The 26,335-nt window shown below is 46.4% G+C and overlaps 1 protein-coding gene across 26 annotated transcripts in view; it reads right to left on the bottom strand.

The window, feature by feature from the left end:
* The window catches only part of Eri3 (ERI1 exoribonuclease family member 3), a 127,015-nt gene that overhangs the window by 79,940 nt on the left and 20,740 nt on the right, over window positions 1-26,335 (bottom strand). For 21 of the 26 annotated variants that reach the window (XM_087549249.1, XM_087549250.1, XM_087549253.1 and 18 more), the window contains 3 exons: window positions 15,152-15,268; window positions 8,846-8,905; window positions 5,315-5,406 (listed from right to left, as the gene is read on the bottom strand). In XM_087549249.1, the coding sequence (XP_087405375.1) occupies window positions 5,315-5,406; window positions 8,846-8,905; window positions 15,152-15,268 (269 nt within the window). Of the gene's footprint in view, window positions 1-5,314; window positions 5,407-8,845; window positions 8,906-9,963; window positions 10,160-15,151; window positions 15,269-26,335 lie in introns of all 26 variants that reach the window. The other 5 variants (XR_015619732.1, XR_015619731.1, XR_015619733.1 and 2 more) reach the window with 1 other exon arrangement.

The raw sequence follows: 26,335 nt of genomic DNA, 5'->3' as shown, positions 1-26,335 counted from the left end.
CTGTGTAAGCAGCACAGAAGACTGCTGGTAAGTGCTCCGTAAGCAATGGCTGTGCTTGTTCTCTGCTTCTAAGCCTTTCAGGAGGCCCAGCCTCCAGCCCCAGAGGCACACACACTCAGATACAGTACTTCTCATGGGCACAGGAACAAGCTCCATGTCCCAGACCCAGACAGACTCGACACTCCACCCTCTTCCAGAGCTGGAGTCCTCCAGGGCTACTCAGCTGTCCTTTGCTTAACAAACTACTGGCCTATGTGGCTTGTTGGCATACTTCAGTGACCAACAGTGTACTTAGCAAACGTGAGGTCTTAGGATGGTCCCCAGCACTGCAACCATCCCCAAATTCTAAATATTTACTACACAACTACTACACATCAAGCACTGTCTGCAGACAAGCTGCAATAAAATCCATGAAGGAATAAGAAAACAGGCCCCAGGAACATGAAGGCGGGGGTGGGGGGTGGGGGGGGTGGTGGTGCACAGCACTGAGGGAAGTAAGCAAGAGTCTCCATGGTCCCAACAGTATAGACTTGACCTTGAAAATGAGGGTACCTTGACAAGATGAGGCAGAGGTGTGACTTGACTGGAGTCAGAGCCTAAGAGAACAGATCACCTGGAGAAACCTCTGGTTAGAGTGGTCAAAAGGACTTGGAAATTAACTGGCTGTGGCTAAACGAAGAGTGGTTCTCAGGTTTCTGGCAAGGTAGCTGAGTGATGGCACCAGGCATCACAGGAGGGTGTGTGGAGAGGACGGCAAGGGCAGTGGAGGTATAGGAGGCACCTGAGTACAAAGCTTGGCTTTCGACAGGTGATGGAGAAGATCTATTGTCTCTGGCAGGGTCACGTTAGTTGAAATTTCTCTTGGGAAAAAAAAAGACTAGACTGAAGGAAAATGAAAGATAGGACAGGGATAGAAGCAACACCAGTATTTTAGAAACACCAGCACTGTGGAGCATTCTTCTAATCCCAGCACTCCGGAAGCAGAGAGATCTCTGTGAGTTCAAGACCAGCCTAGTCTACATAGCAAGTTCTAGGACACCCAGATATATACACATACACATACACATACACATACACATACACATACACATACACATACATATACACATACACATACACATACACATACACATACACATCCCTGTCTCAAAAACAAAAATCACCAAGACTTAGGAAAAACTAAGGAAAGAATGAACTGCAAAGTGACTAATGGGGAGGAGTCGAAGAATCAGAAGATACAGGTTAAAGACTACTTCAGGCTGACTTGATTGGCTTTACTGAATGAGCCTAGAAGACCCAGCAAGACCCACAGCCAACACCCTCTAGCTCAGAGCTCTCACAAGGTCTCTCATTGTATCACTTCATGTCAGGTACCGGCCGTCTTCCTCTTCAGTCTGACTACAGCCCAGTGCACACTCCATATACCAGCAGCAGGGGGCAAGAGTACAGTGAGCAAAGCCCAGTCCAATCTCCAGACTTTCTCAAACCTCCAGTGCTCTAGGATCACCCCTACAGAATGCAAGCACAAGGTATAGCACGCACACTTCAGAAGTCATGTAGCCAACTAAAGAACTTGCCCTTACCTGTAGTATAAGGATCCCCTTAGCCAACTCTGAGCAGGCCTCAGTCTCTCTTTTACTCAGAATAGTACTCAATTTTACAAAAAGGGCCTCTTTGCAAATTGCAGAGAGGGCCTGTGCCTCCCTCCGGTCAGCCTTGGCCCCCAAGTCTTGCTCTGTCCTCTGTCCATCTTCTTAGAGCAAAAGCCCCCCTGAGAAGCATCTTGTGTACTTCTCACACACACACTGTTCAGTGGGTAAGCCTAGAGCTACAGACTGCAGGCTAGAACTCAAGTTCTTCCAATGGCCACTGTACGGGTCTCACTCCTCCTTATCTACATGGCTACCTGCCCTCCACCCCAAGGATGCACACTCCCCAACTGGCCAAGCAGAGGAACAAGAATCCCCTTGAGGAGTGTCAAGGAAAAGCAGGTAAGATGAGAAAAGGACAGTCAGGGAGAAACAGGGAGCTAAATAAACTAAACCCTATTAGTTATCTTTACTATAAAAAGTGTAGAAGAATACTAAAACCTAGTGGTGGCAGTGGTGGCAGTGGTGGCAGTGGCGCACACCTTTAATTCTAGAATTCGGGAGGCAGAAGCAGAGGCAAACGGATCTCTGAGTTTGAGGCCAGTCTGGTCTACAGAGTGAGTTCCAGGACAGTCAGAGGTGCACAAAAAAACTGTGTCTCAAAACAACAACAACAATAATGACAGGAGGAGGAGGGGGAAGAGGAGGAGAAGAGGAGGAGTGGGGAGGAGGAGGAGAGGAAGAGGAGAAGGAAGAGGAGGAGGGGAAGAGGAGGAGGAAGAGAAGGAGGAAGAGAGGGGGAAGGAGAAGAAAGAGGGAAGGAGGGAAAGAGGGAGGGAAGAGGAGGGGAAAGGAGGAGGAAAGGGGAAGGAGAAGGAGGGGGGAGGAGCAGGAGGAAGAAATTAAATCCATGTCCACTAAACTAAAAACTAACATTAATAGTACCCGAGACTTCAGCCTCAAGCCCTACAAACCTGGAGTATCAACTCATCCACTTCAGAAGAAAGATGGACACAAAATGATTTTGTCACGACAAGAGCAGGTTTCTTTGCTGCGGTGGGGTTTCTCCTGCCACTTCAGTTCCCATTTCTCAGTGCTGCACTAATCAGACCTTTTCTAACAACCGTGATGTGAACAGCTTGGGGGCTGGAGGAATAACAGCAAGGAGACGGAGCGGGGCTCCCGAAACGGGCGTGCGAAATGAGAGCATTTGCTGAATTCTTTAGACTTAGTTAACTCTGGAAATGCATGTCAGAATACAAAGCCAGCCATACACTAACAAGTTATGAGTGTCAGTTTAACACACCCTTGTCAGCCACAGCACAGCTTCTGCCAGGCGCACAGTACAGGGTGGCTCAGCTGAGAGCCACTGACAGCCGCTACCAAGGTTCCAGAACAGCAATAAGCAGTGCACGGTCACGCCGCGCTACTTACCTTCTCTCTGGCTGCTTTTATTTTGTTACACATTTAATTAAGAGCTTTCCCAGCAGTTATGTGCAGTCCTGCTTCTTAAAGGCAGTCAGTCAAAGGCCCTCCTCCCCTACCCTGTTACCTAGAAGCAGCTGCCTCTGGTAGACCTTTCTCCAGAGCCCCGACTTCCTCACCAAACTCAAATCATCACAAACTGTGAAGTGTTAGCATTCCTTTCTCTTTAGTGGAATCTTTATCTCTGTGAGCCCCAGAGTAGTCTACTTTGTTTTGTTTGCTGTTTATAAAAGGTAGACATCGCCTCCTACCAGAGACAGTGGTAGTACACACTTGAATTCTGCAACCCAATCTAGGCACTGTTTCTCATGAAGTCACAGAATGGCAGTGCAGCACAGACCAGAAGAGGCTTGACCAACAAGTACAGTGCCCCTTAAAACTGCCCCTCCATCTCATGGGACAGCTCTAGGTAAAGGAGGCCCAGCAGCACAGTGTCTGGTCCCATGCACATCAAGTTCTCTAATGCATGCATGTACACACAGTTCACAAGTGAGAGCAGAAGGCTCCGAAGCACCAGCAGAAGGAGGACGAAGACACCAGTGAGGAACACACTGGAAGGGCAGGAATCTGGGAGAGGCTACTTGGAGGAGCTGGGCTCTGGACCAGGTCAAAGCATCTTCCATTTGGGAACAGCTTCTCCTAGGCTGCACAGACCCCACATAAGACTCTCTAGGCTTCAAAGCTACTTAAGAAACACAATGAGAACAGCCTTCCTAGACTAGAGATGTAGCTCAGTGGGTAAGGTGCTTGCCTAGCATGCACAAAGCCCTGGGTTCAATCGCCAGCACCACATATACCAGGTGTGGTGGAACACACCTATAATCCCAGCAGCTGAAAAGTAGAGGCAGGAGGATCAGTAGTCATCATATACAATGAGTTCAAGGCCAACCTGGGTTAGTAATATACAAAGTCTTGTCTCAAAGAAAGGAATACTCTTGCCCTCTCGTCTTCGCCATTGATGTTTCTAATTCTCATCTACTTCCAGATTCCAGACCCAACCCATAGAGCTGCCCTATCAGGTGGGAGCGGAGACCCTCTGGAACAAGCCTATCGGTCTGCAGCTAGTCTGTGTGCACAGCATACAGGGCATGCGAGTGTTGTGTGCCCATGTGCTCTGTACATCATTCTTCCTGACTCCCCAAAGAGCTGAAGTCCAACAGCAGGCCCGACACCCAAATGGAGGTCTAAGCTCACCTCAATGACCAGAGTCTAAAAAACATACAAGGGACAAGGAACCCAATTGAAAAGATAAAACCTGATTTGAAAGCAACAGTCACCAAGACTCATCTTCTGTGTGTGTGCGTGCGCGCACACACACACACACACACACACACACACACACACACACACACAGAGAGACAGAGAGAGAGAGAGAGAGAGAGAGAGAGAGAGAGAGAGAGAGAGAGAGAGCTTGCTGCTGCTTTAGTTACAAAGAACACAGTGGTATTGATTCCATCACTCCTCAGCAAACAGCGCCCCCACCTCCTTTAGTCCCCAGGGGCTGTCTGAAGTCAGGTATCCATGAGGACAGACAAGAAGCACAAGTGTCAACCCAGCAAAGGAACCTGTTCTGCCTTCCACAACCAGACAAAGGAGAAGAAGCAGTGGGAACAAAGGGCAAGAGAGGAGGGTGACTTGGGCAACTTCCCAGAAGCAGCCTCTCAGCAGACACCAGGCTCTCAGCTGATAACCAGGGTCTTACAGGCCAGATAACAAGGCAACAAAGTAACAGCTAAGAGAAAGGACCCTGAGGCCAACTGCTGAGTCTGCATCCTGGCTGTGTGGCCTTGGGAAATGTACTTCTCTGTGCTTTAATTTCATTAGTTATAAAATAGAAATAAGAATAATACCTACTTCACAGGATAAGTGAAATTCTTAAGAGAACTTTGAATATATACTATGTACTGTTTAAAAGGTTTTTTCTTCAAGACTCTCTTTTAATGGCTTCCTCCTGGGTCAATAACACACAGGCCAGCAATTGGAAGAACTGCTGTGAGTAGTAAGACTTGTCAAAGGCAGGCAGGGTTAACAACAGCAGTCCTCGCAGGGCCCCTAACTTGTGTCTGCCCTGTCCCAGAGATGCCTAGAAGCCACAGCTCCCAGCTTTCTTCTACCTCTGGTGGCCTCAAAGACCCAAGGACCCCTGCTGCCCCACCATCTTGAATGCTTAAGCCCTAAAAGGTAATGCCTGGTTCCTTAGATGCCAAGCCCTGAAGCAAAGAAGCCCTGGGCATACTCACATGACTTTCAAGTCCCAGTCTCCACAGGTGACAAAGATTGACTTGACGTTGGGATCTAAGAGGCCTTCCTTCGCCATCCACTCATCGACCCTCTGGAAAGTACACAAGAACAAATGAGACCGTCCTTTTCCCTGAGTCCAAGAACAGCGCAACAGTGACACACAGCTAAGCAGCTTGTAACCGGAGCATGAGGAATGGTAATCTTGCCCAGGCTTGCTCTGCTTCCCTCTGTACGCTCAGCCTTGGCTGGGGACTACAGAGTTCTTCAGGGATGATCTCTCAGGGGAGATACCACAGTCTGTGTGTGTGGAAGAGGAAGCTCCTCTACCTGTCTCTGTGTGACAGCCTGACCATGATCCCAACTGGCAGTCCAAACACCTTTCTGTGACTTAACTGTCTCTTTCCTTGGCTGTCACACAAAGGCATACTCCACTGCAGATCAGGTGGTCCTGGGCCCTAAGAACAGGGCAGAAGTAAGCCGAGAGCAGGAGCTCACCTGCAGCCTTGTTCACACTTCACGGTTACAGGAAGTGCTTAATAACTGTTTATGAACCTAGTCCTTCATCAAGTAAGATGAAACCCACTTCCTCTTCAAAGGAGGCCCCACTGATGGGCTAGAGACCCTCCTAGCAGTGAGGCAACACTGCCTGATCTAGGTGCTCAAAGCTTAACAAACCAGCTCAAGGATTCAAATTCAGCAGAGCAATCTGAGGACTGAGCCCAAGTGCTACACAGGCAAAGAACCCATTCCTAAGCACACCTAAGTCCTTCTCTTCATGCCTCCAGCTGGGTTTTACTGTTTGCACTTACAGTGGAGTACAAACACAGACACTGATATATAACAAGAGAATTATCATAAAGAATTCATGAAGCACTGCCTATTTTTCAGAAGATCCCAGGCACAGGGAAGGAGTACAGCCAATCACACCATGGCTTCCACTTGCACAGGAGGATTATTTTTTAAGTCTCTATCATACAGTAGTTAGAAACACAGAATTAAAAGTAAGATACATCTGGTTCCAATCCTTAGCTCTTCCTTATCCTGGCTACGTTGTTGACTGGAAGTCATTTAAAAGTCACTGAACACCAATGAACCTTAGTTTCTTTCGTCTATACAACCGAGTAGGTTGGCAATCCTTACTGAGTTGTTATGAGAATTAAATGTGATAATATACCAAATGCCTCCCCGAAAATAGACAGGAGCTGAGAGGAGAGAGGGGTGGTGAAGAGTGAGAGCAAAGCCTACATGGCAGAAAACTGCAATGGAGGTCCAGTTGGACCAGACTGCAGAGGGAGGGGCGTGCGATCAGTGGTAATGGAGAGCATGTGTGGGCCCTAAGGAAGAATGTCCGTCTAGCAGGGATAGCTAGCTCCCATCATCCCCAGACAAGGACCCTCCTAAGCAAGGAGGTTGGGTATTCTGCGGCTGAATGATCTGCCTCCCTCAGCTCTCTAGCTTAATCCTTTATGCACATGTGCACACATGTGCAGTCACACACTATCACGACTTCATTGAAGAGGAAAGATAAGATCAACCCAGAGCTTCCTAAGTCCACAAAACCTCGCTGGCTCTATATATTCAAGTAAGTGTCCCACATGGTAACAGCCCAACGCCCCAACTCACAGTGGGAAAAGAGAGCAGAACAGAACAGAACTGTCAGAATGGCTCAGCCAGCATAGCCCTGGCTTGCCCCAAGAGGCACTTAACACTTCGCCATGTGGCAGAGACTTAGTGAGCATCTTCCACTGTGTGCCTGCTCAGACACACAGGCCTGACCTCCCCTGTGCTACCTAAATGAAAAAGGCAAGAGGAACCACAAGACAACTCCGCTCTGTCAGCAGCCCGCCCATCACTAACAGTATACTGAGACCAGCCTGCACTCTACTCGGAATACATAAATCAGGCAAGCATCTTGCTAGCTGCCTTGGTAGGACAAGATTTTAGTCCTGTATCTGACTCAGAACTATCAGGATGGGTGTGGTGTGCTTGTCCTCCATAAACTCTACTCAGATTGATGCTAGAAATCTTCCTCCTCATCTACAATATACCAGAAGTGGACTACGTTGAGAACACTCTAAGCGCCCCACTCCAGGGCTGGCCTGGGCTTGTCAGAAAGGTGTCTTGTGAACACCACTTCTACCCCAACTCAGACCATTACTTTAATGACCGGGTTTGGAGCTGCCGGGACCTAGTAACAGACACTCCCAGGGAATGCTGGCAGTCCTCTGTCCTCCTTTAGAGCAACGCTGCTTGGGGCTGCTGCTGGCAAGGAGCAACCATATTGAAAGAATCCCTCAGTCCTAGCAATGGACTACCTCTCAAAAGGGCAGAAGGTCAGGGAAGCAAATAGAAGCTACCTTACCTTACCTTCTGCCATCAAGTTTCCTCACCATGTCCAAAACTGAGCTGACATACCTAGACCTCTACACTCCAGAGACCAAGAGTACCCACTGTCACCAAGGTAGCTAAGCCTGTCTCTCAGACCTTCTCCATGTAGGTGGGTCCAGGATGTTCAGGCCATGACTCTCTCCCGGGGACAGGATTCTTAGCTAAGTGGTGGTGTCTCCCTTTTGATGCCACACCTCCACGTCTTCACTGTCCACCTGGTATGCAATTGTGCTCTTGATATTCCTCATGAACACTGATACGGTCCAAGTTTTGGATTTATGAGGCTTAAAAATAAATAAAGCACCTAATGAAATCCACAGGCTTGTTCTTATCTACCCCCCTCCATAGAGAAGTGCTGTCAAAGAACCTTTCTTAGAAAACCCTGAGGCTGGAGGGGGGTTGGGGGGGGGGTTGGCTGAGACCAAGCAGAGCCTCTTCCTTATTCCCTGTAGCTGGAGCACAGGAAGCAGCGCCTTAACCTTTCCCAGTTCCCTGAGGAGAATATCCAAGAAGTGTGATCTCTGCCAAGAGTTCTAAAGTCTTTAATTTGATTTCCCTCACATAGGCAATTGTTGTAATTATTCTGATTAGGAATCATTACCCAGTGCAGCCTCTGCACCCGACAGGCACATCACATCCAGAGGCAAGCAGCAGTGGGGCAGGCGGCGACTGCAGCTCCTGGAGGAGCCGACAGCAAACAAAAGCCATCGATGGGGAGTTGTGGGTGAGTTAATGAAGTGCTCACATGCCACAGGAAGCCAACGCCAAAGCTAAACAAAAACACCTCCAGTCCCGGAGCTAATCCCGTAAGGCTGCAAAGGCAGCTCCTCTGCCCCAGCCACCCAGCACAGGCCTTGGCTGCGGCCAACACAAGGCCACAGGCCAGGTGAGGAGGGGTGAAGGGGCTCTGCCTGACTCCTGGCAGCACTTGGACATCTTGTCAGTAACCCTGATGGGAACAGCTGGAGATGACAGATCAATGGTTCAATACTCTCAACGGCATGTCACTGATGTGACAGCAAATGTTATTCTAATCAAGCCATAATCATAGTCAAATTATACGGCAACATTCTCAGGAGGGGAGGGAAAGAAAGGCAGCAGGAAGAGGTCAGAGGTCAGGAATTAAAGGTCATTCAACCTACCTCCAGCACTTGCTGCAGGCTTGGCTGGCCATCCACCATGGCTTGAATGATCCCAGTGAGCTGTAAAGAAAGAAAAAAAAAACAGCCTTTGGGTAGAAAACCAAGGCGTAAGGGAAGGAAGGTCCATTCTGTCCCCTCAATTCCTCCTCCAATGTGAGGGCTGGGGGCCTCAATACTTCAAGCTCAGAGGCAGCCCAGGAGCTTGGGAGTTGTGTCCTAGGATGCTGTGAAAAGGTCTCCAGCAGCAACCTAGTCTGAAATAGGCCCACACACATGCTAACAACAAGACAGGCTCTGTGCATGTTTACACTTTTATTTGGGGGATTTTTTCTTTTAATTTTACATGTCTTTTGTACTCAACAGGGTCAATGAGATCCCACAAATTAGTCTTAAGTGCATTAGACTCCGGCATCACAGAAACTCCCGTGGAGCCTGGTGAGTTCATGCTCTAGCTAGGCATACTTGGTTCTGAGTCCTTCCCTTTCTCCGAGCCTCTGTCCATTCAGGACTTCCCCATTTACACTTTTAAGAAAGTGTAAGGACCACTTATTTTATATTCCAGAAACTGTTTTTATATTAATTGGGTAACACAGGACAAGACTCAGAAATCTGGACACCTCAGTCCTCTACACTGCCCAGCCAAGCTAGGAGGCCACCTGTAAGCAATGGGGAGGAGAGGCCTAATGTATAGGCTCTTGGCCTAGAGACTGGCTCACAGACATAGGTTCTGCCCAGGTCAGGCCTAGTTTTAAGCAAGCTTGTTGTTTTGCTTTGTTATTTCTGAAGTAACTGTATCCCTCAAGCACAGAGTAGGCACAGAGCTCCTGCCTTCTCTGAATCCTGAGGCCCTATTCTGAACACCAGCTCGGTATCACAATGCCATCACACCTCGGACACCAGTAGACGACACAGTGCTGTCGCGCCCTACTATTCTCACAAAGAGTGTGTCAGCTGGCTTGGAAACAACTTCTTTTGTTGAAGTGGGGGAAGGGGTTTAAAACTCCAATTAAACTATAATTACATTTAATGAATAGCAAATACCTAACTCACAGAAAGTGCCAGCTCTAAAATGGAAGGTTATTTTCTCATAGTGACTTACATGGAATGGTAATACACACCTTTTAGGGAAGATATTTTCATTTTAAGAATGCTGAGTTCCTCTAGGTGGGTTTCTGTAGTTCATCAAGTCATTATTAGGTGGTATTTTAAAGAAGTGTAAGGACACAGCCACTCTATTTTATATTCCAGAAACTGTTTTTATATTAATCTGTATTTTAATTGGGTAACAGCTGCTGCCTACAGACTTCCCATGGTCTAAAAGGAAAATAAATTAGAAAGATTAACTACACTGTTCTTTCGCAAGGTTTTAACCCACAGCATGCCCACCCGGCTGGCACCTCCACACCCTTTCCTTGCTTGGGAGACCAAAGAACTGCCCAGTAGAGGGAGGGCCTGAGTCAAAGAGAAGAAAAGACTGGTCTCCTGCTACATGCAGTGTAGAGGGAAGGGAGGGAGGTTTTAATTTGACAACAGAGCACTCCTCTTGTTCATTCTCCTAGTACCTACATGTGCCAGAGAAGCAGGAGCCTGCATAAGCACATTAAAGCCTCCTCGGGGAATCCCTCCTCACCACAGTGCTCTACGCCCAGCCTGGCCAGCACCCAGAGTCGCACCCAAAGCAGGCAGGCAGGCAGGCAGGCACCTTGGATTTTCTGTCAGGCGCATAGGGACCAACAGCAAGAAGTAGACTCTCGCTCTCAACTCCAGGTCCACCTTCTATAAGTCTGACTGACAGCCAGACTACAGCTGTTCACTCCAGGCCCATTCCTTCTGCTAAAGTCTTCCAGGATAGAGAGATGGTAAGGGTCAGGACTGTGGCAGGAAAGGCCCAGAGCCACTCCCACTTCTTGGGAAACTCCAAGGTCCAAGCATCAGTCTGCATCTAACATGAGTCCTAGGGCAAGGCCTAAGTCTACTTCTCTGGCTCCCTTCTGGGGTAATTCAATAAAGCCTAACACCAAAGATCTTTGGAAAGTCTTACATGTGTAGACAAAGGCACAGAGCAAGAACTTTCCTTCCTCTTACCAGGACTCAAGTCAGCACCCATGCACCCCTAGGCCCTGAGGAAATCAGAAGTAGGTAAGAAACACATTATACCTATAGTTTAGTAGCACAGCACTTGCTTAGCACACTGAAAGCCCTCGGTTCAAACTTCAGCACAAAAAATAATTAATTTTTAAAAATCACATCACCTAAAAGAAAACCTGGGCCACCCCAAATATCCTGCTGGAAGGCTGTAGTACTCCCCACTGCAGGTCAGACCCACCTCTCCCCACACTAGGACTAAGACTGGGGCTCCAGCTCAGCAGCCGGGCATCACAGACCTGGCACGGAGGTCAGCTGTGCTCTCCAGGCTTCCTAGAGGGCAAGCATTGCCAGAGTGGCCAACCAGGATGGCTCACCACTAAGTTCCTGGAAGACTGAAGCCAGCCTCAGAGACAAAGGCTTAAACAGAAATCCAACTAGACATGGCCTTCTCTAGGAAGCCTTCTAGCCCTTAAGGGACTGAGGGAGTTCTTGGAGGGAATAGACTTAAAACCCAAAGAATGAGTCAGCTCTGCCACTGTGCACTGGCTGAAGGGGGCTAAAACTGAGAAAGTTAGTCCCTATACTTGATACATAGTCAAGCTATAAAGGGTGAGGAAGAGAGACTACTATATAAAACTAACTGGGAAGTTCTACCTTAGGCCTAACTTAAATCCTTCATGGTATAGTTTTAAGTCCATCCCACTTAAGACTAATATATGTTTGCAAAAGGCTTTCATAGCCTGACAATGAAAGGTACTAGAGCAAAGCCAAGTATTAGTTAAGCTGAGAACCAGGGCTCAGAGGCTAAACAGGGCTCAGAGGCCTTAACCACTTAACATAGGAGAGGTGGGAGAAAGAATTAATGTGTGTTCTCTGATTCCTTTCACTGGGGAATTATAGATTAACTCCCACTTCTCCAGATCAGAAACCACAGGAAGGGACTTTTGACCTGACTGATAGTTCCCAATGCCCCCTACCTATATGACGGCTTTGTCCAGGGATGAGCTGGCTTCATTGGAAACAGTAGCAACTCCAGAGAACAGCCAGGAAACTCAGTGCCAACAGCATGTCAGCGGCCAGGCGATCTCCTTTCACAGTTTATCTCCAACACAATCGTATTCTGACACCAAGACAGTTTGTTGATTACATAAGCACTTGTCTCTGGTGTGCAATCTGATAATCAGGCCCACTCTTTCTCCTCACACAAAGAGGCCAATAAATCTCACCCTTTATAAGTACAGGTGCAAGACAAAGCCCTTTACTGGCATTTAGCAAAATGGGTATTTCTCTGTGTTTTTTTTCTTCTTTTACAGCAACAACAAAGACTGGACATGGCCAAGGACAGCGGCAGCTAGCTGCTGAAGCACAAGCTCACAGGATTGGACAGACTCCAGAAGTCACAGGAGAGGGACTCCCATGCACAGCTCTACTAGAACTTTGCTCAGAGTGAATGTCAGTGAACTGAGGTGATGCCTCAGGAGGCTAAGACCCTTCTCACAAAGCAGCATGAGCATTTGTGTGGGACTACAGACCTGTTCAGGCCAAAGTTGCCTCTCTGTGGTCCAGCGCTATACAAAGATGCTCACATATATGTGCACATCTATACATTAGAGGTTTTGTTTGGGTAGTTTTTTGGTTTTTTTAAATTTATATCTTTTTGAAACAGAGTTATTACATAGCCCTAGGCCTTGGTATTACGGCCTTCAACTCACAAGGTTAATCTAGGATGGCCTCCAACTCCCAGCCTCCTGTCTCAGCCTCTTGGGTCATCATGCTGAGCCATTTGCTTGTCTGAGACAGCCTCACGTAGTCCAGGCTGGCACTGAACCCCCTGTCCTCCTGTTTCTGACTAAAGAGTGTTGAGGTCATAGGTACATGCACTACTCCTGACCATACTAGGGTTCTTAAGACTCTCTGTGCACTTCAGAAACAGACTCTGCTAGAGAAGCCATCTGGGTCAAAGCTAGAGGTATAAGACTACTGCTCACACATTTATTGATGAGGGATTAACAATAAATCTCTGGGTAGGTTAACCCCACTGCTATCCTAAAACTGGCTACTACCAGGGCAGGTGAGGCCTCCCCCTGTATCCATACTTCTTTTCAAGACCTACTTATAGCTGGTATGGAGTCAGGGCAACACTTGGGTAACATAGGGTTTTCCAAAGAGACTTATCTCACTCAAAACAAGTCAGAGACTACCAAGATGGCTCATCCAACAAGGGCACTTACCATCAAGCCTGAGAACCTGAGCTCAAACCATAAAAGGTACAGCAAAAGGAGAACCGAGTCCCACAAGCTGCCCTCTGTCTAACACCCATCGAAGCATGTGTGCATTCCCTCCCAAACACAGAGACTTTTTTGTTTGTCTTTTGTTTTGTTTTGTTTTGTTTTGTTTAAAAAACAAAAGGCCAAGTCAGCAGTCTAGTAGCTTACCTCCTTGGCAATAGTTCCTGTTTATGGAGTGCACATGGAATGAGACCCTCATAGGAATAGAGGCAAAAACAGATCAGGTCTACTTCAGCATTCCAAGAACTCATTATAGAATAGCAAAACAGATAAATAATCAAAATACAAGCTATTGGATCAATGTGAGTTGAGGTAAACATGATCTAGGCTGTGCACCAAGAAGGGCTGTAAACCTAAGCAGGCCTGGAGCACAAGAAAGCACAGAGCACACTGCAGTGGGTGGGGACAGAGGAGGAGCCAGGGGTTTGGAGACCACTGAGATCTCAACCCAATGCCTCACAATCAGATCTTTGCCTTCAGAACAGTTGTGCAGCCAGGATCCCACCATAGGACCCCACCCCCACTGCCTCCAGTTATGGATGTTCTTGGGTACAACTGTCAAGAAGAAAAGGATGCTTTCTGGGCACTCCCATCCCCACTCTGGAGGATGTGTCCCATTCCAGAGCATCTACTCTTGCCTAAGGCCAGCCCCAGCAGCACCTGCCACACCAGTCTAAATGTCCCCAGATCATCTGTTCCCCAAAGCTAAGCTAACCAGGGTGGTCTGGATAGTACCTAGATGGGACGAGGACATGGTGCGGCTTCCAGGCTGATGGGGATCTTAGGTGGTGGCTAGTGTAACCATCCACCAGTGACTTTCCAAAAGAGTGCAAAGGGCAAATTAGTCACTCACCCTGGTGGGAAAGCCACTTTCCAGGGGAAAGGAGGACATGACGGAAAGCTTCAACATCATGAGCTGGAGTGAAAGGCTGAGGAGAATGGACATCTGGGCAGATGGGTACTTGCCATAAATGGCCCACCTGGATCAGATGGCAAACACTGGCTCTGAATTCAGGAGCAGCTCTGGAGACCTCATATCTGGGTTAGTCAGCCTCAGGACCCATTCAAACACCCATGCAACCTGCAGGCCCTTCTCCGGTCTCTCCACAACAAAGCTGCCCAGGCTTCCTCAAGTATTTCCTTCCCCTATTTCACTTATGTGTAGAAAGGAGGTCTTTATATGAAGGCACAAAGGCTCAATATATCTCAGCTCCAAATTAATGTTTCCTGTCACCTCTGCTGCCATGCATGCCTGACTGGTGATTCTACCACAGAATGCCTGGCAGGGCACATTATAGGAGAACAGCCATAGATGGTGTCTCTGCAACATTCTGAGAGTTAGCCCTCTCAGGAGCTGCACTCCCTCCATCCTGACAATAGCTCTTCTAAACCTCCAGCAATTATCAAAATCCCAGCTCTGTAAAATGGGGTCAGTGCTAATCTGCAGACAAGGTAGCCAAGTACAGTACAAGCCCAGATAAGGACACTCAGCCTTGGCCAGCCTATCTTCTCTGTCCTTGATGGGGAAAGCATGCTTTACTTTGCAGGACGGAGCAACATTAACATCTCAGGAAGCTAAGAAAACCTGACCATGACAATTCCTTCCAGGCTGCTGAAGTCCTCAGTGCTGCAAAACAGGCCCTGTTGAAAATGGAAGTACAAAGAGCCCGAGTCCCAGAAGCCGCATACTACTCCAGATCGACTCCAAGTGCCCGGTTGCCAGGCATTCTGAGAACAAGAAGGAAAGGGGGATGCTGGGGAATCTGGGGCCAGCTGTGCCACTGCTGGCCCTGGGGACAGGTACTCAAGCATCACAGACTAAAGTCAAGTGAAAAGCCATGCTGGGCCCTAACCACTGATTGGGCCTAGCTTTCCCTAAAGGGCCTGCATGAACCAGCAATCCCAGAGCTCCTCTCCCAGCAGCCCTTACCTCTGTACAGAAGGGGGTAAGCTGTGGGTGGACTACAGGCTGGACATACATGTGAAAGGTAGACTCAATTTCCATGGTCCGGCCATTTAACTTCAGGATGGGGAACTCAATGATTTCCTAGAACGCAAAAGAGACACAAGAGAAGGTAAATTATTTTGATCAACCATTTCAAATAATTATGCAAAGGCAAGGAAGAATGAGTGTTTGTGGCTCATTCCTTTTGCCAGCTCAAACCCAAGGCTAGAAGAAGTGATGTCAACATTTATAATCCCATTGCTCACACTGGTAAAGCCTTCCCATTATTTTAGGGAAGGAAGACAGTGGTACACTCTGTCTGTTTCCCTCACAGAGGCCCATTTGGTGATCCTCTAAGACAAAGAAAGGCCTTCCATCTCTTGCCTAGGCTGCTGTCCTGAAATGTTTGACTCTCCAGGTAAGCAAGCGGACATCACTCAGCATGCGGACTTCCTTGTATGATGCTTAAACACTGCCAGTGGTGGAGTGGGATTGGGGGGAAAGGGGAGGATTCAAGGGAAAAAAAAGTAACCAAGAAATAAACTCCCAAAATAAAGCCAAGGGGGATATCAGAGAGAAGAACATGGAACACAAGTTAATAGAGGCCAGTGCCTCCCACCTTTCCCTTCAAGCACTGCACACTCCCCTTTGCCTGCCCCTACCCGCCCAACCGCTTAGCAAGCCCTTCCCAGTCTGCTGGAAGGTAATGGAAGAGAAGGAGGAGGAGTGACAATTTGTTTGGTGTCTCTAAGATTAATTTGTCTCCGTTATTTAATAGAGATGCACAGCACCAAGGTCCTGGTGTGCAAACAGGCTTGCAGAATGCTGGCTGTGCAGCACGCCTCATACATCGTTCCTGGAAAGGGAGGGATGCACCAGAGGGGGGAGAGGGCAGGAGAGAGCACACGCACCAGAGAGAAGAGGGAAACCAAGGGGAGAGAATAAAAAAATATATTGCTTTTTAATATTCAAAAACAGTTTGCAAAATTTAATCAAAGCAGAGGAAAAGCTAACATTTTTACCACTTTGACATTTTTATTAGCGCTTTCATAAATTTTTAAAACATGAATGGAATTAGTTTACAACACCCACACACAAAAAAACTGCCCTGAAAACATCTGGAAGAGACAAATAGGAAATAATAAAAAAATAAATAAAAGCAAAATCTTCCAAGTAAAATTAGCATGTGAAAAAGGCCTGCACTGCAGAGACAAAAGGGAGTTCTGCCCACACAGGGCCCCAACCATCAGCTCCAGAAGCGTGCCTACCCCAGAACCCCAGAATTCTAGAGAAGAGTCTCCTAGAATCATCAAAGCCAAAGCAGAGACAGCCTGGAAGAGCAATATAGAAACCAGCACTGCTGACTACTCCTAACCACACTCAGGGAATCAGTGCAGGAAAACAGAAAGTGGTCAACTGCCTTACATCCCAAGGAAGACAACTGCCATCCTTGTGAAATACACCCACTGACATTATGGACTTACTGTTTCAAGTATTTATCTCAGTCCAAAGCACAACAGTAAGGGCGAAGAACAAATCAATGCGGTTAGACTTCGTCTCAGAGAAATGTAAAGCTCTGGCTGCCTGGTCCCTCTAGAGCAGTGCCTCTCAACCTTCCTAATGCTGTGACCCTTTAATACAGTTCCTCATGGTGTGGTGACCCCAACCATAAAATTATCTTTGTTGCTACTTAGTAACTGTAATTTTGCTACTGTATGGATATTAATGTAAATATCTGAGAAGGAAGATACTGATATGTGACTCCTGTGAAAGGGTCATTCGACCAGACTCATTAGCTGATGGGAGCTTACCTGGTCCTCAGAGATGAAGAAGCTGGAGAGAACTTATTACCAGACACAGGAAGGGCAAAATGGCTGCAAGGTAAGGGCAAGAAGGCCCGAACTGCTCCTTAGGCCAGCTGAAAGACACCTCTTCTCCCCATGGAGTGAAGGACTCATTCTCTAACAGGTAAGCCTTTGTTCCCATAAGGTACTATAAAGCAGGCCAAGCCGAGGGAAGTTTTGCTATGTAAAACTAATTTGAGCATTCGCACATATCCATACACACTGTTCCTAAAAATTCACATATCCACAATTCCCAAGGGCTGTGGCTTGAGTCAGACGCCAACTATAACCCCTGAATCTGTAGTAAATCCTTCCTCCCTGTCTAAATAGGAGAAACACTCCCCCCACACCCCTAGGAAAGTGCTCCACAGCCTGGTGAGTTTGGCTGCCCTGGTGTCCAAGGAAACAAATACAGCAGCTTCTCACTAACAATGTTAGCTAGGCCCGAAATGAGATTTAACCTGTGACACAACTGTACTTTTCATTTAAACTTTCATTTGGAAAAAAACAGTGTTTGGAGACCTGCAGTTTGTCCTGCTAATAAAGACAAGTGTTGGGACCTTTAAGGATGCCATTCATCTTTGGCTTTTATTAAATTCAATTTTCTTAAGCCTGTGATACATTATGAAATTAGGAGTTGACATTCCTCTGGAAACAAAAATATCTATCAAACATAAATAGGGGGGGGAAACCTCTATTACCAAGAATGTATGGCTTAAAGTTGATCTCTTTTTACTTTTATACAAGCACACGGTTTGTTCTAGATATGTGAAATGCTATTACAAATCTGGAATTTCATTAGTATTATAAAACAGAACGTGCTTCAGCTCTTGCTCTGACCATAACTGTATCAGCTTTCTCAGCAGGCTTTAAAGCCTCAGGTTGGGTCTCCCACGGAAACTCAGCATTCAGACTCTCCTGCTAATGGTTTCTTCACTCACAGGGACACAGAGCTAGTAACCAGATTCAGTGACACCTTACTAAGACCTGTCTCAGCTCCTATGGGGGAAAAGAAGAAAAATAAAGAAAGCAACCCCCAAAATGCCTAAACCCAAGGCTCAGAACACATGAGATCGGCCTGTCAACAGGGCCTAGTCCCTCAAAAATCAAGAGGGACTCACAAGAGCCACATACCCAACATGGCCACTATTCTGGAGTCTTTCCTCAGAAGCATTAAGACCTGTAACAACATGACTATACAGGATCTATTCCTTTGAACCACTGAGATCAAAGAGGAACTTGTGACAGAAGACTCTTTAAAGATTCTTCAAAACGAAACAAAACAAAACAAAACAATAATTTTAAATGGAGCTGGAGAGATGACTCAGCTGTTAAGAACATGTACTGCTCTTGCTGAAAACCTGAGTTCAGTTCTCAGTACTCACATCAGGTGGCTCACCGCCACTGTAAGCTCAGGGGATCTGAAACCTCCAGCCTATAAGTGCACTTGTACTTATATGCATATACTCACACACACTCACACATAATTACAAATAAAAATTTAAAAAGAAGATCCTCTGAGGGGTCAGAGCAGAAAGACCTTATGAGAAGGAAAGAAAGACTTCTTTCCTTCTCATACTGTCCAGCAAGCCCCACATACTGGCTCAACAGCACAGTCATGGAGAAGAGTCCTCTGCATCAAGCTGGCATACCCATGCACCAGGCGTGCCTGAGCCACGCCAAACATTTTTACTGATAATGGTCAAAGACAACATACACACACACACACACACACACACACACACACACACACACACACACACACACACACACACACACACACACACACTGCTATAGGTAGATGGTATCAATTCCAACCAAAACTCTATGAAGATGTGTCTAAGTGCTAGCTTTTAGCTCTAGTTGCTCTCAGAAATGACAGCATTATCCTTGCCCCTCTTCCTTTTCCCTTTCCCAATTTTATAATTCCTCCAGAAAGAGGAGGGTTTTTTGATTTTCCTCTCAGGGACAGTTGTGTGCTTCTGCTCCAGAGGAAGGAAGACCCAGACTGTACTTATAAGGACTCTTTCCAGCTTCTAGGAATAGCTCCATAATTCCTTTATCATCCTATGCCATTCACATTCAATTAACTACTAAGGGCTACTATGCTAGACAGAGTGGAGTTTAAGAGATGAGTATCTTGTGCGTGCCTTGGAGAAGTGCTTGAATTAGTAAGTAGATATGAGCACACGATGGGACAGTGGAGGGACATACTGAGTGTTAGCCTTTTGTTCTTTCCCATTCTCTTATTTTAGGCTCACTAACCGTGGGAGACGGGTCATGTGTCAGCATCAGATCATAAACCAATACTCTTTTTTTTTTTTTTGGTTCTTTTTTTTCGGAGCTGGGGACCGAACCCAGGGCCTTGAGCTTCCTAGGTAAGCGCTCTACCACTGAGCTAAATCCCCAGCCCCATAAACCAATACTCTTAAGCACCTACTATTTAGCAGACAGGCTAAGCACAGGCACAGGAGTGAGGCACGTTCAAGAGTCTGGGGAAAAGGAACAAAAGGAGATGCTCTGCCAGGTGGAGAGCAGAATCATTCCGTTCCCTCTGCTTCTTGTCTCCTCTGTGGTAGACATTCTAAGTGCTAACAGAAATTATCTTACCCCGCCAAACAACTTATTAGGTGGAAATCATTACTGTGATATTTCACAATAAATTAAGGCTCAAAGATGTTTTGGTCCCTTATCAACTATACTGCTAGGAAAGGATGGAGCTGGGACTCCGAAAAGGGAGGGGAGGGGAAGAGACAGGTAGGACTGGCCGTTCTGTAGGGAACTCAGCACACTCTTCAACAACCCCATGGCAGCGTGTGTCGATGGCCTAGGCAGAAGTCCTACAGGGATGTTCCTGAAGAGTCTCCTCCATGCTGTAGCCAGACAGGTGCCACCAGGCTGAGTTCAAGAAGAGAGAAACCTGAGCCTTCAGTCTGCATCTCTGGCAGCTGCCTCTTCGGCCTCCCTTTCTCAACTTTTGTTGTATTCAAACACGGAGGAACTGACAAATAGGAGACAGAACTAGTTATCTGTAAACCAGAAAACACTTTGCTTTCTGGGATTTTCCACAGGATCCAGGAGGTGATCTGCCTAAGATGACATGGTAAACGGTGGCGCAGGTTCAAGGCCAGATCCGGAGCACTCCACAGCAGTGTTTTGGTTCTTTTTTTCGGAGCTGGGGACCGAACCCGGGGCCTTGCGCTTCCTAGGCAAGCGCTCTATCACTGAGCTAAATCCCCAACCCTGGATTCATCCATTCTTTATGCACTGTCTCACTCAGTAAAATGCCAGCAAGGAAGCGCCAAGCAAATATCCATTTGCTTTTTCCCACATAAGTGAGCTAGAACACAGGTTTTAAGACCATTTGGTTTAAAACTGATTGACTAAGAGCCCCCGTGGTTCCCTTAATAAACAAGACAAGACTGCAATGGCCCTTCAAGAGAAAGTTCATGCCCAATTTGAAGATTATAGGAAATAAATCTGTTGGCTTTGTTTTTAGAGTATGAAAACTTCCTTCAACTAAATTATCTGTAGAGATTAGGTTATGTTTGAAGACAGTAGGACAACAAAAGTCAAGTCAGCAGAAAGGACTCAGGTGACCACTGGGATTGGCAGCAAGGGTTACTACAATAGTAGTCTATCCTATTTTCCCAAAGTACAAATTCTTCTCAACCTGAGCTGATGTTTCTGTGATCCTACCTGAAATACGGGACTGAGAAGAGCATGTTCATACCTTGCCCAAATGAATCTAAGAAGAGCGAACAGACATGTCCTCAATTTAGACATAGTAGTAAGTCATCTATCCCTTCCTTCTACCCCTGTACTAAAGAAATTGCTAAAAATCCAGAGGCAACCTAACCACAAACAGTAAACATACAGGGCTTATCCAGTGCCTATTAGATCTGGACATAGTCTGATATGGAGGTAATAACCTTCTGGGGGTGAGTGGGGGAGGCTCCTGCTCCCTGGGAGGAGCGAGGACGCACTGGGCATGATTTGCCTAACAGTTTCCTGGGGTGGGGGGCATTTATGCACAAGGAGCTTATTTCTTAAACAAACACTCGTGCTTTTGATTTACACCACAGCCTGCTCCTAAATAATTTATGGCGGGTTAAATTTATTGCCGAGCCCTGGCTGGCTGCAAATTCGAATTGCCAAATAATTAGATTTTAGGGCAAAGCTTATAAATTACCCGTCGATTTGTCCGGACTTGTTTGTCAGTTGCTTTGTGCTTCGGGTCATCTTTGGCATTTGGCTGTTTGGGTTTTAATTGCTGATTTACACTTTGACAGATGAGAGCTGATGCTCAAAGTTTCGGGACAAGCATTGGGGGGAGAAACCCCTGAGCTTCAAAAGGCTGATTTTTCACCTATATGTTCCCCTCCACCCATCTCCACAGACCCCCACAAAGCCATTAAAATGTAAAAACAAGGCTGAAAGTAGAAAGTGCTATTCTTTAAGGAGTGGGAGTACAGTCTGAATTATAATTTACCTTTACTAAAATCTGAAATAAAAACAAAACAAAAAACAAACAAAAAAAACCCCAAACAAACCAAAAATGAGCCTATATATCAGTACGTGAAGGAGATCAAGTGTTAAACCTGTATCCTCACCCTGGCATATACACACCTTCTCTCTACAGTACACATGACTCAATTTGAATATTTTTACATGTTCTGAGTAACGTCAACTGTCAGAGCTCTGCGAAGCTAACTTTTAGGGCAGCAAACAACGCAATCACTGTGGTTATATACATACATACATAAGTTTGTATTACAATCACGTAATTAATAAAAACAAGTCTCGGGTTATGCGAAGGGGGAGTTCCTTGAAGTCAGTTCTAAGTTTGTCGTGGTAGTAAAGCAGGGTAGAAATCTGACTTACCATTCCAGCACAGCCAGGGGCAGGGTGGGGCTAACAAATCTAAGTAGCACCGTGCATGTACCTAAGAGTCTGCACAAAGCCAAAGAAATAAGGCTGGCCTCCCAGTCAGCTGCTCTACAGCCTCCTATACAACCATGGGTCAGCGGTAATAATTCTACTAACTGCTGACATGTACAGCTACATGCTAGGCACTGCCTGAAGCACAGACATGTATTTTTAGTTCACTATATCCACCTATAAAGTCAGAACTATTACTAACTGCCCTTTGCCAATAAAGTGACTGAAGTACAGGGATGTAAGCCACTTTAGCCAGCATCACACTATTCATACTTGGTAGAGACAAAACTCAGTTCTAAACAGCCCAGTTCTGACGCCTATGCTCTCAGCCACTATGCTATCCTGTCCTGCACAGAATAGCCTCTACCTCAGCTCTCTACTGTGGAGGTCCAGAGTCCTCACTTTGGGGCTTGGACACGTGCAGGCAAATCCTGTCCAGTCATTCTTGTGATAAACTGCAGAAAAGTCATGTAACTTACTCAGAATTATAAGATATATCAGAGTTTGGTTACACAAAGACTCATTTTTTCCAATCAGTTATAGACTGCCCTGAAGACACACTAGCCTGGTTAAAGGGATGAAGGATAGCAGAGTGAAGAAATGATGCAGATGCTGGCCCACTCAGGTAATTGGGTAGGAGGCCAGAGAAGCTGGCTGGGCTAGGTCTCAGGAGACTGTTCAGAGAAATCCCATCACAGCCCCAGATACCACCTGTGTAAGGCTAGAAGCTTCATTCCTAAGGAGTAGCTCATGGGTTCCCTGCTCTTTGTCCACACGTGACAGCATGGCAGCTATGCTAGCAGGATAGACTCGAAAGCTTGGACAACTAGACCCATCAGTCCTTTTCTCCCTGGATAGCTAAGGTGTTACAGCTCCCTAAAATGGCAAGAACCACTCCCTATCTTATGAATGAAAAAGCTAGTACCATAGGCAGCATCCCAATGAGAATCTGTTTAACATGTAAACTCCTGGGCCAGCAATGCAACTGAGACTGTGCATTCAAACCCCAGCACTAAAAACAAACAAAATCACCAAAAGCACATAACTGTGCCTTGTAAAGAGCTGGTGTTCTTCCCAACAACAGATGCTTTTCTCCATCTTGCTTTGTTAGAATTCCAAGGGGCGGGGGGGGGGGGGGTTAGGTTCCTGTTATTTCTTCAAGAGAAACAAAACAATTTAGATCAGTGGTTCTCAACCTTCCTAATACTGTGACCCTTTAATATAGTTCCACATGTTGTGGTGACCTCCAACGATAAAATTATTTGTGTTGCTCCATAATGGTAAGTTTGATACTGTTATGAATCATAATATAAATACCTGTGTTCTCCGACAGTCTTAGGTGACCCCTGTGAAACAGTCTTTCGACTCCCAAAGGGATCATGACCCACAGGTTGAGAACTGCTGATTTAGAGAAACAAAGCAAATTTCTAGCTTTTACCACAGATTTTGTGAGCCCAAAGCCCTGGTGCTGGGGCCAGTGATCCTGGCTTTAAGCAGTCGTCTAGCTGATTCTGATGTTCACTGCAGTTTGCAAACCTCTGGAAGTACTCCTCAAACTGAACTTCAAACTGGTCTTGTCAAAACTGAAGGTCTTATCAAACTTCAAATCTATTTAGCTCTGTGTGGCCTGACACTCCATTTCTAACAAGCTGGCAGATGGTGTAGACACTGATAGTTCTTAGGTCACGAGTGTCAGGCGACTTTCCCAAAAAAATGCCTTGCCCAAATGGCATGTGTGATCTTGAGAGACCCTTCCCTGCTCTGCCCTATCAATCCCGTTCATCTGACCAGTTGGCTTTTCGATGCTGCTGGTGCTCGGAGATGCATGGGGGAAGTTAACATGGTAACAAACGAGACTTGGTCCTGAACTAAGGAGGGATGAGATCAGGTCAGAGCCTTAAGCTCTATAACAATCTGGGAGAGCAGGATTCTCAACTTTCTACCAGTTGTCATTAGTAGCTACCTCTTCTAGGTCAATGCCAAGCAGTACCTCAAACATATCTCAAAGGGACAGCCACCTACCTTACCTTAAAGGCGCTTACCTGTAGTTCTTGTCCCTGTATGCCTTTCATGTGGCTCTTTAACTCAGAGTACCCATTATGACACCTATAGGTTGTATATTCCCTTCCTTACCAAATCACTTAGCACCACGCCTCCCATGACGAGCACTCTCCAAACTTCTTACCCAGCACAACCTCCTCCACTTCCCCCATAGCCACCATAACCCAGCCTACTAACATCTCTTAAGTACTGTGTTTTACAGGTTTTTCCATGTCCACTTTTAGATCCTTGGAACATCTATCTTTCGTTCCCAGGGACTGTAGCTCCTTCTGTTTTCTCCTTTCACTCAACAACACACAAAAATTCCATTTCTGGCTTACGAACATTGCTTTTACCCTCCCCCACGCACACTGCACTATGAACTTTTTTTGTTTTGATTTGATTTTTTTTTTCCTGAGATAAGCTCTACATGGCTCTAATTGTCCTGGATCACTAAGCAGACCAGGCTGGCCTCAAACTCACAGAGCTCTGCCTGCCTCTGTCTTCTGAGTGCTAGGATTAGAGGTAAGTGACACTGTGCCCAGCTTTTACTATGAACTCTTTACCTGTAGCAATATGGGGATTTCCAAATAAGAGTTCCTGCCACAATTTAGCCCTTGGATGAGCTCTTGACTAGAATGGCTCCCCAGAACTAAACACTGAGCACAGCCTCCAGAAGAAAAGCAGAGCCACCCATATAATAGCACTGTTCTACTAACCAAAAATCGGCATACCTCCATTGACGAACCGTATCATCTGGGACCAGGACCCAAGCAGCAGACGATTCCAAGGTACCTCTACTGCACTGCCAAGGATTCCTGAAATGAAGTCTCATGCAGAGACTCCTTCTGATTCTCTCATTGCCTGCTTGCCATTTTCTGTAGGCTACCAGCCTTGGGGGAAGGGAAGCACTACTGTCAATCTAGGAACACTCACATCATGGGTTTTTAGGCTATGGCTCAATTTTTACAGCTAGAGCTCAGAACTCATCACATAAATGTAACGCTGTGGGGGCTTTTTAGCATCGGGAACACCAAGGATTAAGAGGATAAAAAATAATCATCCCAATAGCATCTTAATCAAAATGATGCAGAATCCTTTTTTCCCAACAAGAGACAGCAGAGAAAGCATCTCCTAATATCAGTTTTCTCTTGTCAAACAACTGAGACAAGTCTGTAGGAGAAATGTAATCAATAGGAGGAGTCCAACACCCCTGGCTGACACTCCCCACTATACCCTTCTCCTTGGCTTCCAGTTACCTCAGCTCCTCTTCATTAACCCTTCTTTTACACTCCCTATTTGAGGGGTCTAAACCTCCCAGGTCTGTTTAAGGTGTGCCCTAGCAGATCCAACTGCAAATTCCCAGTACTTTCTGTAGAAGATGTCCTATCATTCTCCAGAAATTACCTTTCTCTTGAGATCTAGCATTCTACCCAACTGCTACCTTCAATGACAGCTGACATCCAGTATGGCTTCCCTAAGAATTCCTCAGAGCCTCAGTTCTTGAGCTCCTCCACCCCCAGCAGCACCATTCCTTTGCTGACTTAGTTGATTTTGTCACATCCAACAAAAGCTCTAATTTTTTTCACTTTGATCCTCACCCTTTATGTCCAGACTTTATTGATTCAATAAAGCTCTTCCAGACTTAGTCCTCTCACTTACAAGCATCCCAATAGGAGCTTCTAACTTGAATGTGAGAAAGAACATGTAACTAATACAAACCATCCAACCAACTCAATGGTGAACCTCACAATGACCTCAAACTCACCTATCACCTGTTTACTCATTTTCAACATTTTGACGAATTAGCCTAAAATTTCCCTGCTCCAAGAACTAAGCCAATTCAACATATTTTCTTCTGCTAAAACCCTGTGGTTTGGGGTTTGTTTTTTTTTGGGGGGGGGGTGTTAATCCCTGCTCTAACAGTTGTGGGGCCTCAGGCCTACATGGCCCTTGGGATCTCCTAAATTTCTCACAATATGAAGCCTGTCTCCCCGCCTGCAAACTGAGTTTGTAGAGGGCTCCCACCCATTGTGGGCGCTACACCATGCTTTCCTGTAATGGCAGTGCACTGTCTGTTGGTGGTTGGTTACACATGCTCCAACTCTCCCTGACTCAGCCCCTGGAGAGCAGGAACTAGTTCCTACTTAGCTTTGCTATCCAAAGAGCAAAAGAGGCTTTCTCATTACCTCCAAGGTGGTTAAAATGAGCTCCTCCCCATTCCTTTGCTGACTGAATTGGTTTAGTCACAGCCAACAAAAACCTAAAAGGCAGCTCAGTGTCACTGTTACTTAGCAGTCCCTGATGTCATTTGCCACATATCAATGTTCCTGTTCTTTGGAGC

The sequence above is a fragment of the Rattus norvegicus genome, chromosome 5 (assembly GCF_021556685.1).
Source record: "Rattus norvegicus strain SHRSP/BbbUtx chromosome 5, alternate assembly SHRSP_T2T, whole genome shotgun sequence".
Taxonomy (NCBI): domain Eukaryota; kingdom Metazoa; phylum Chordata; class Mammalia; order Rodentia; family Muridae; genus Rattus; species Rattus norvegicus.
This window is presented reverse-complemented; position numbering and strand designations above follow the sequence as displayed.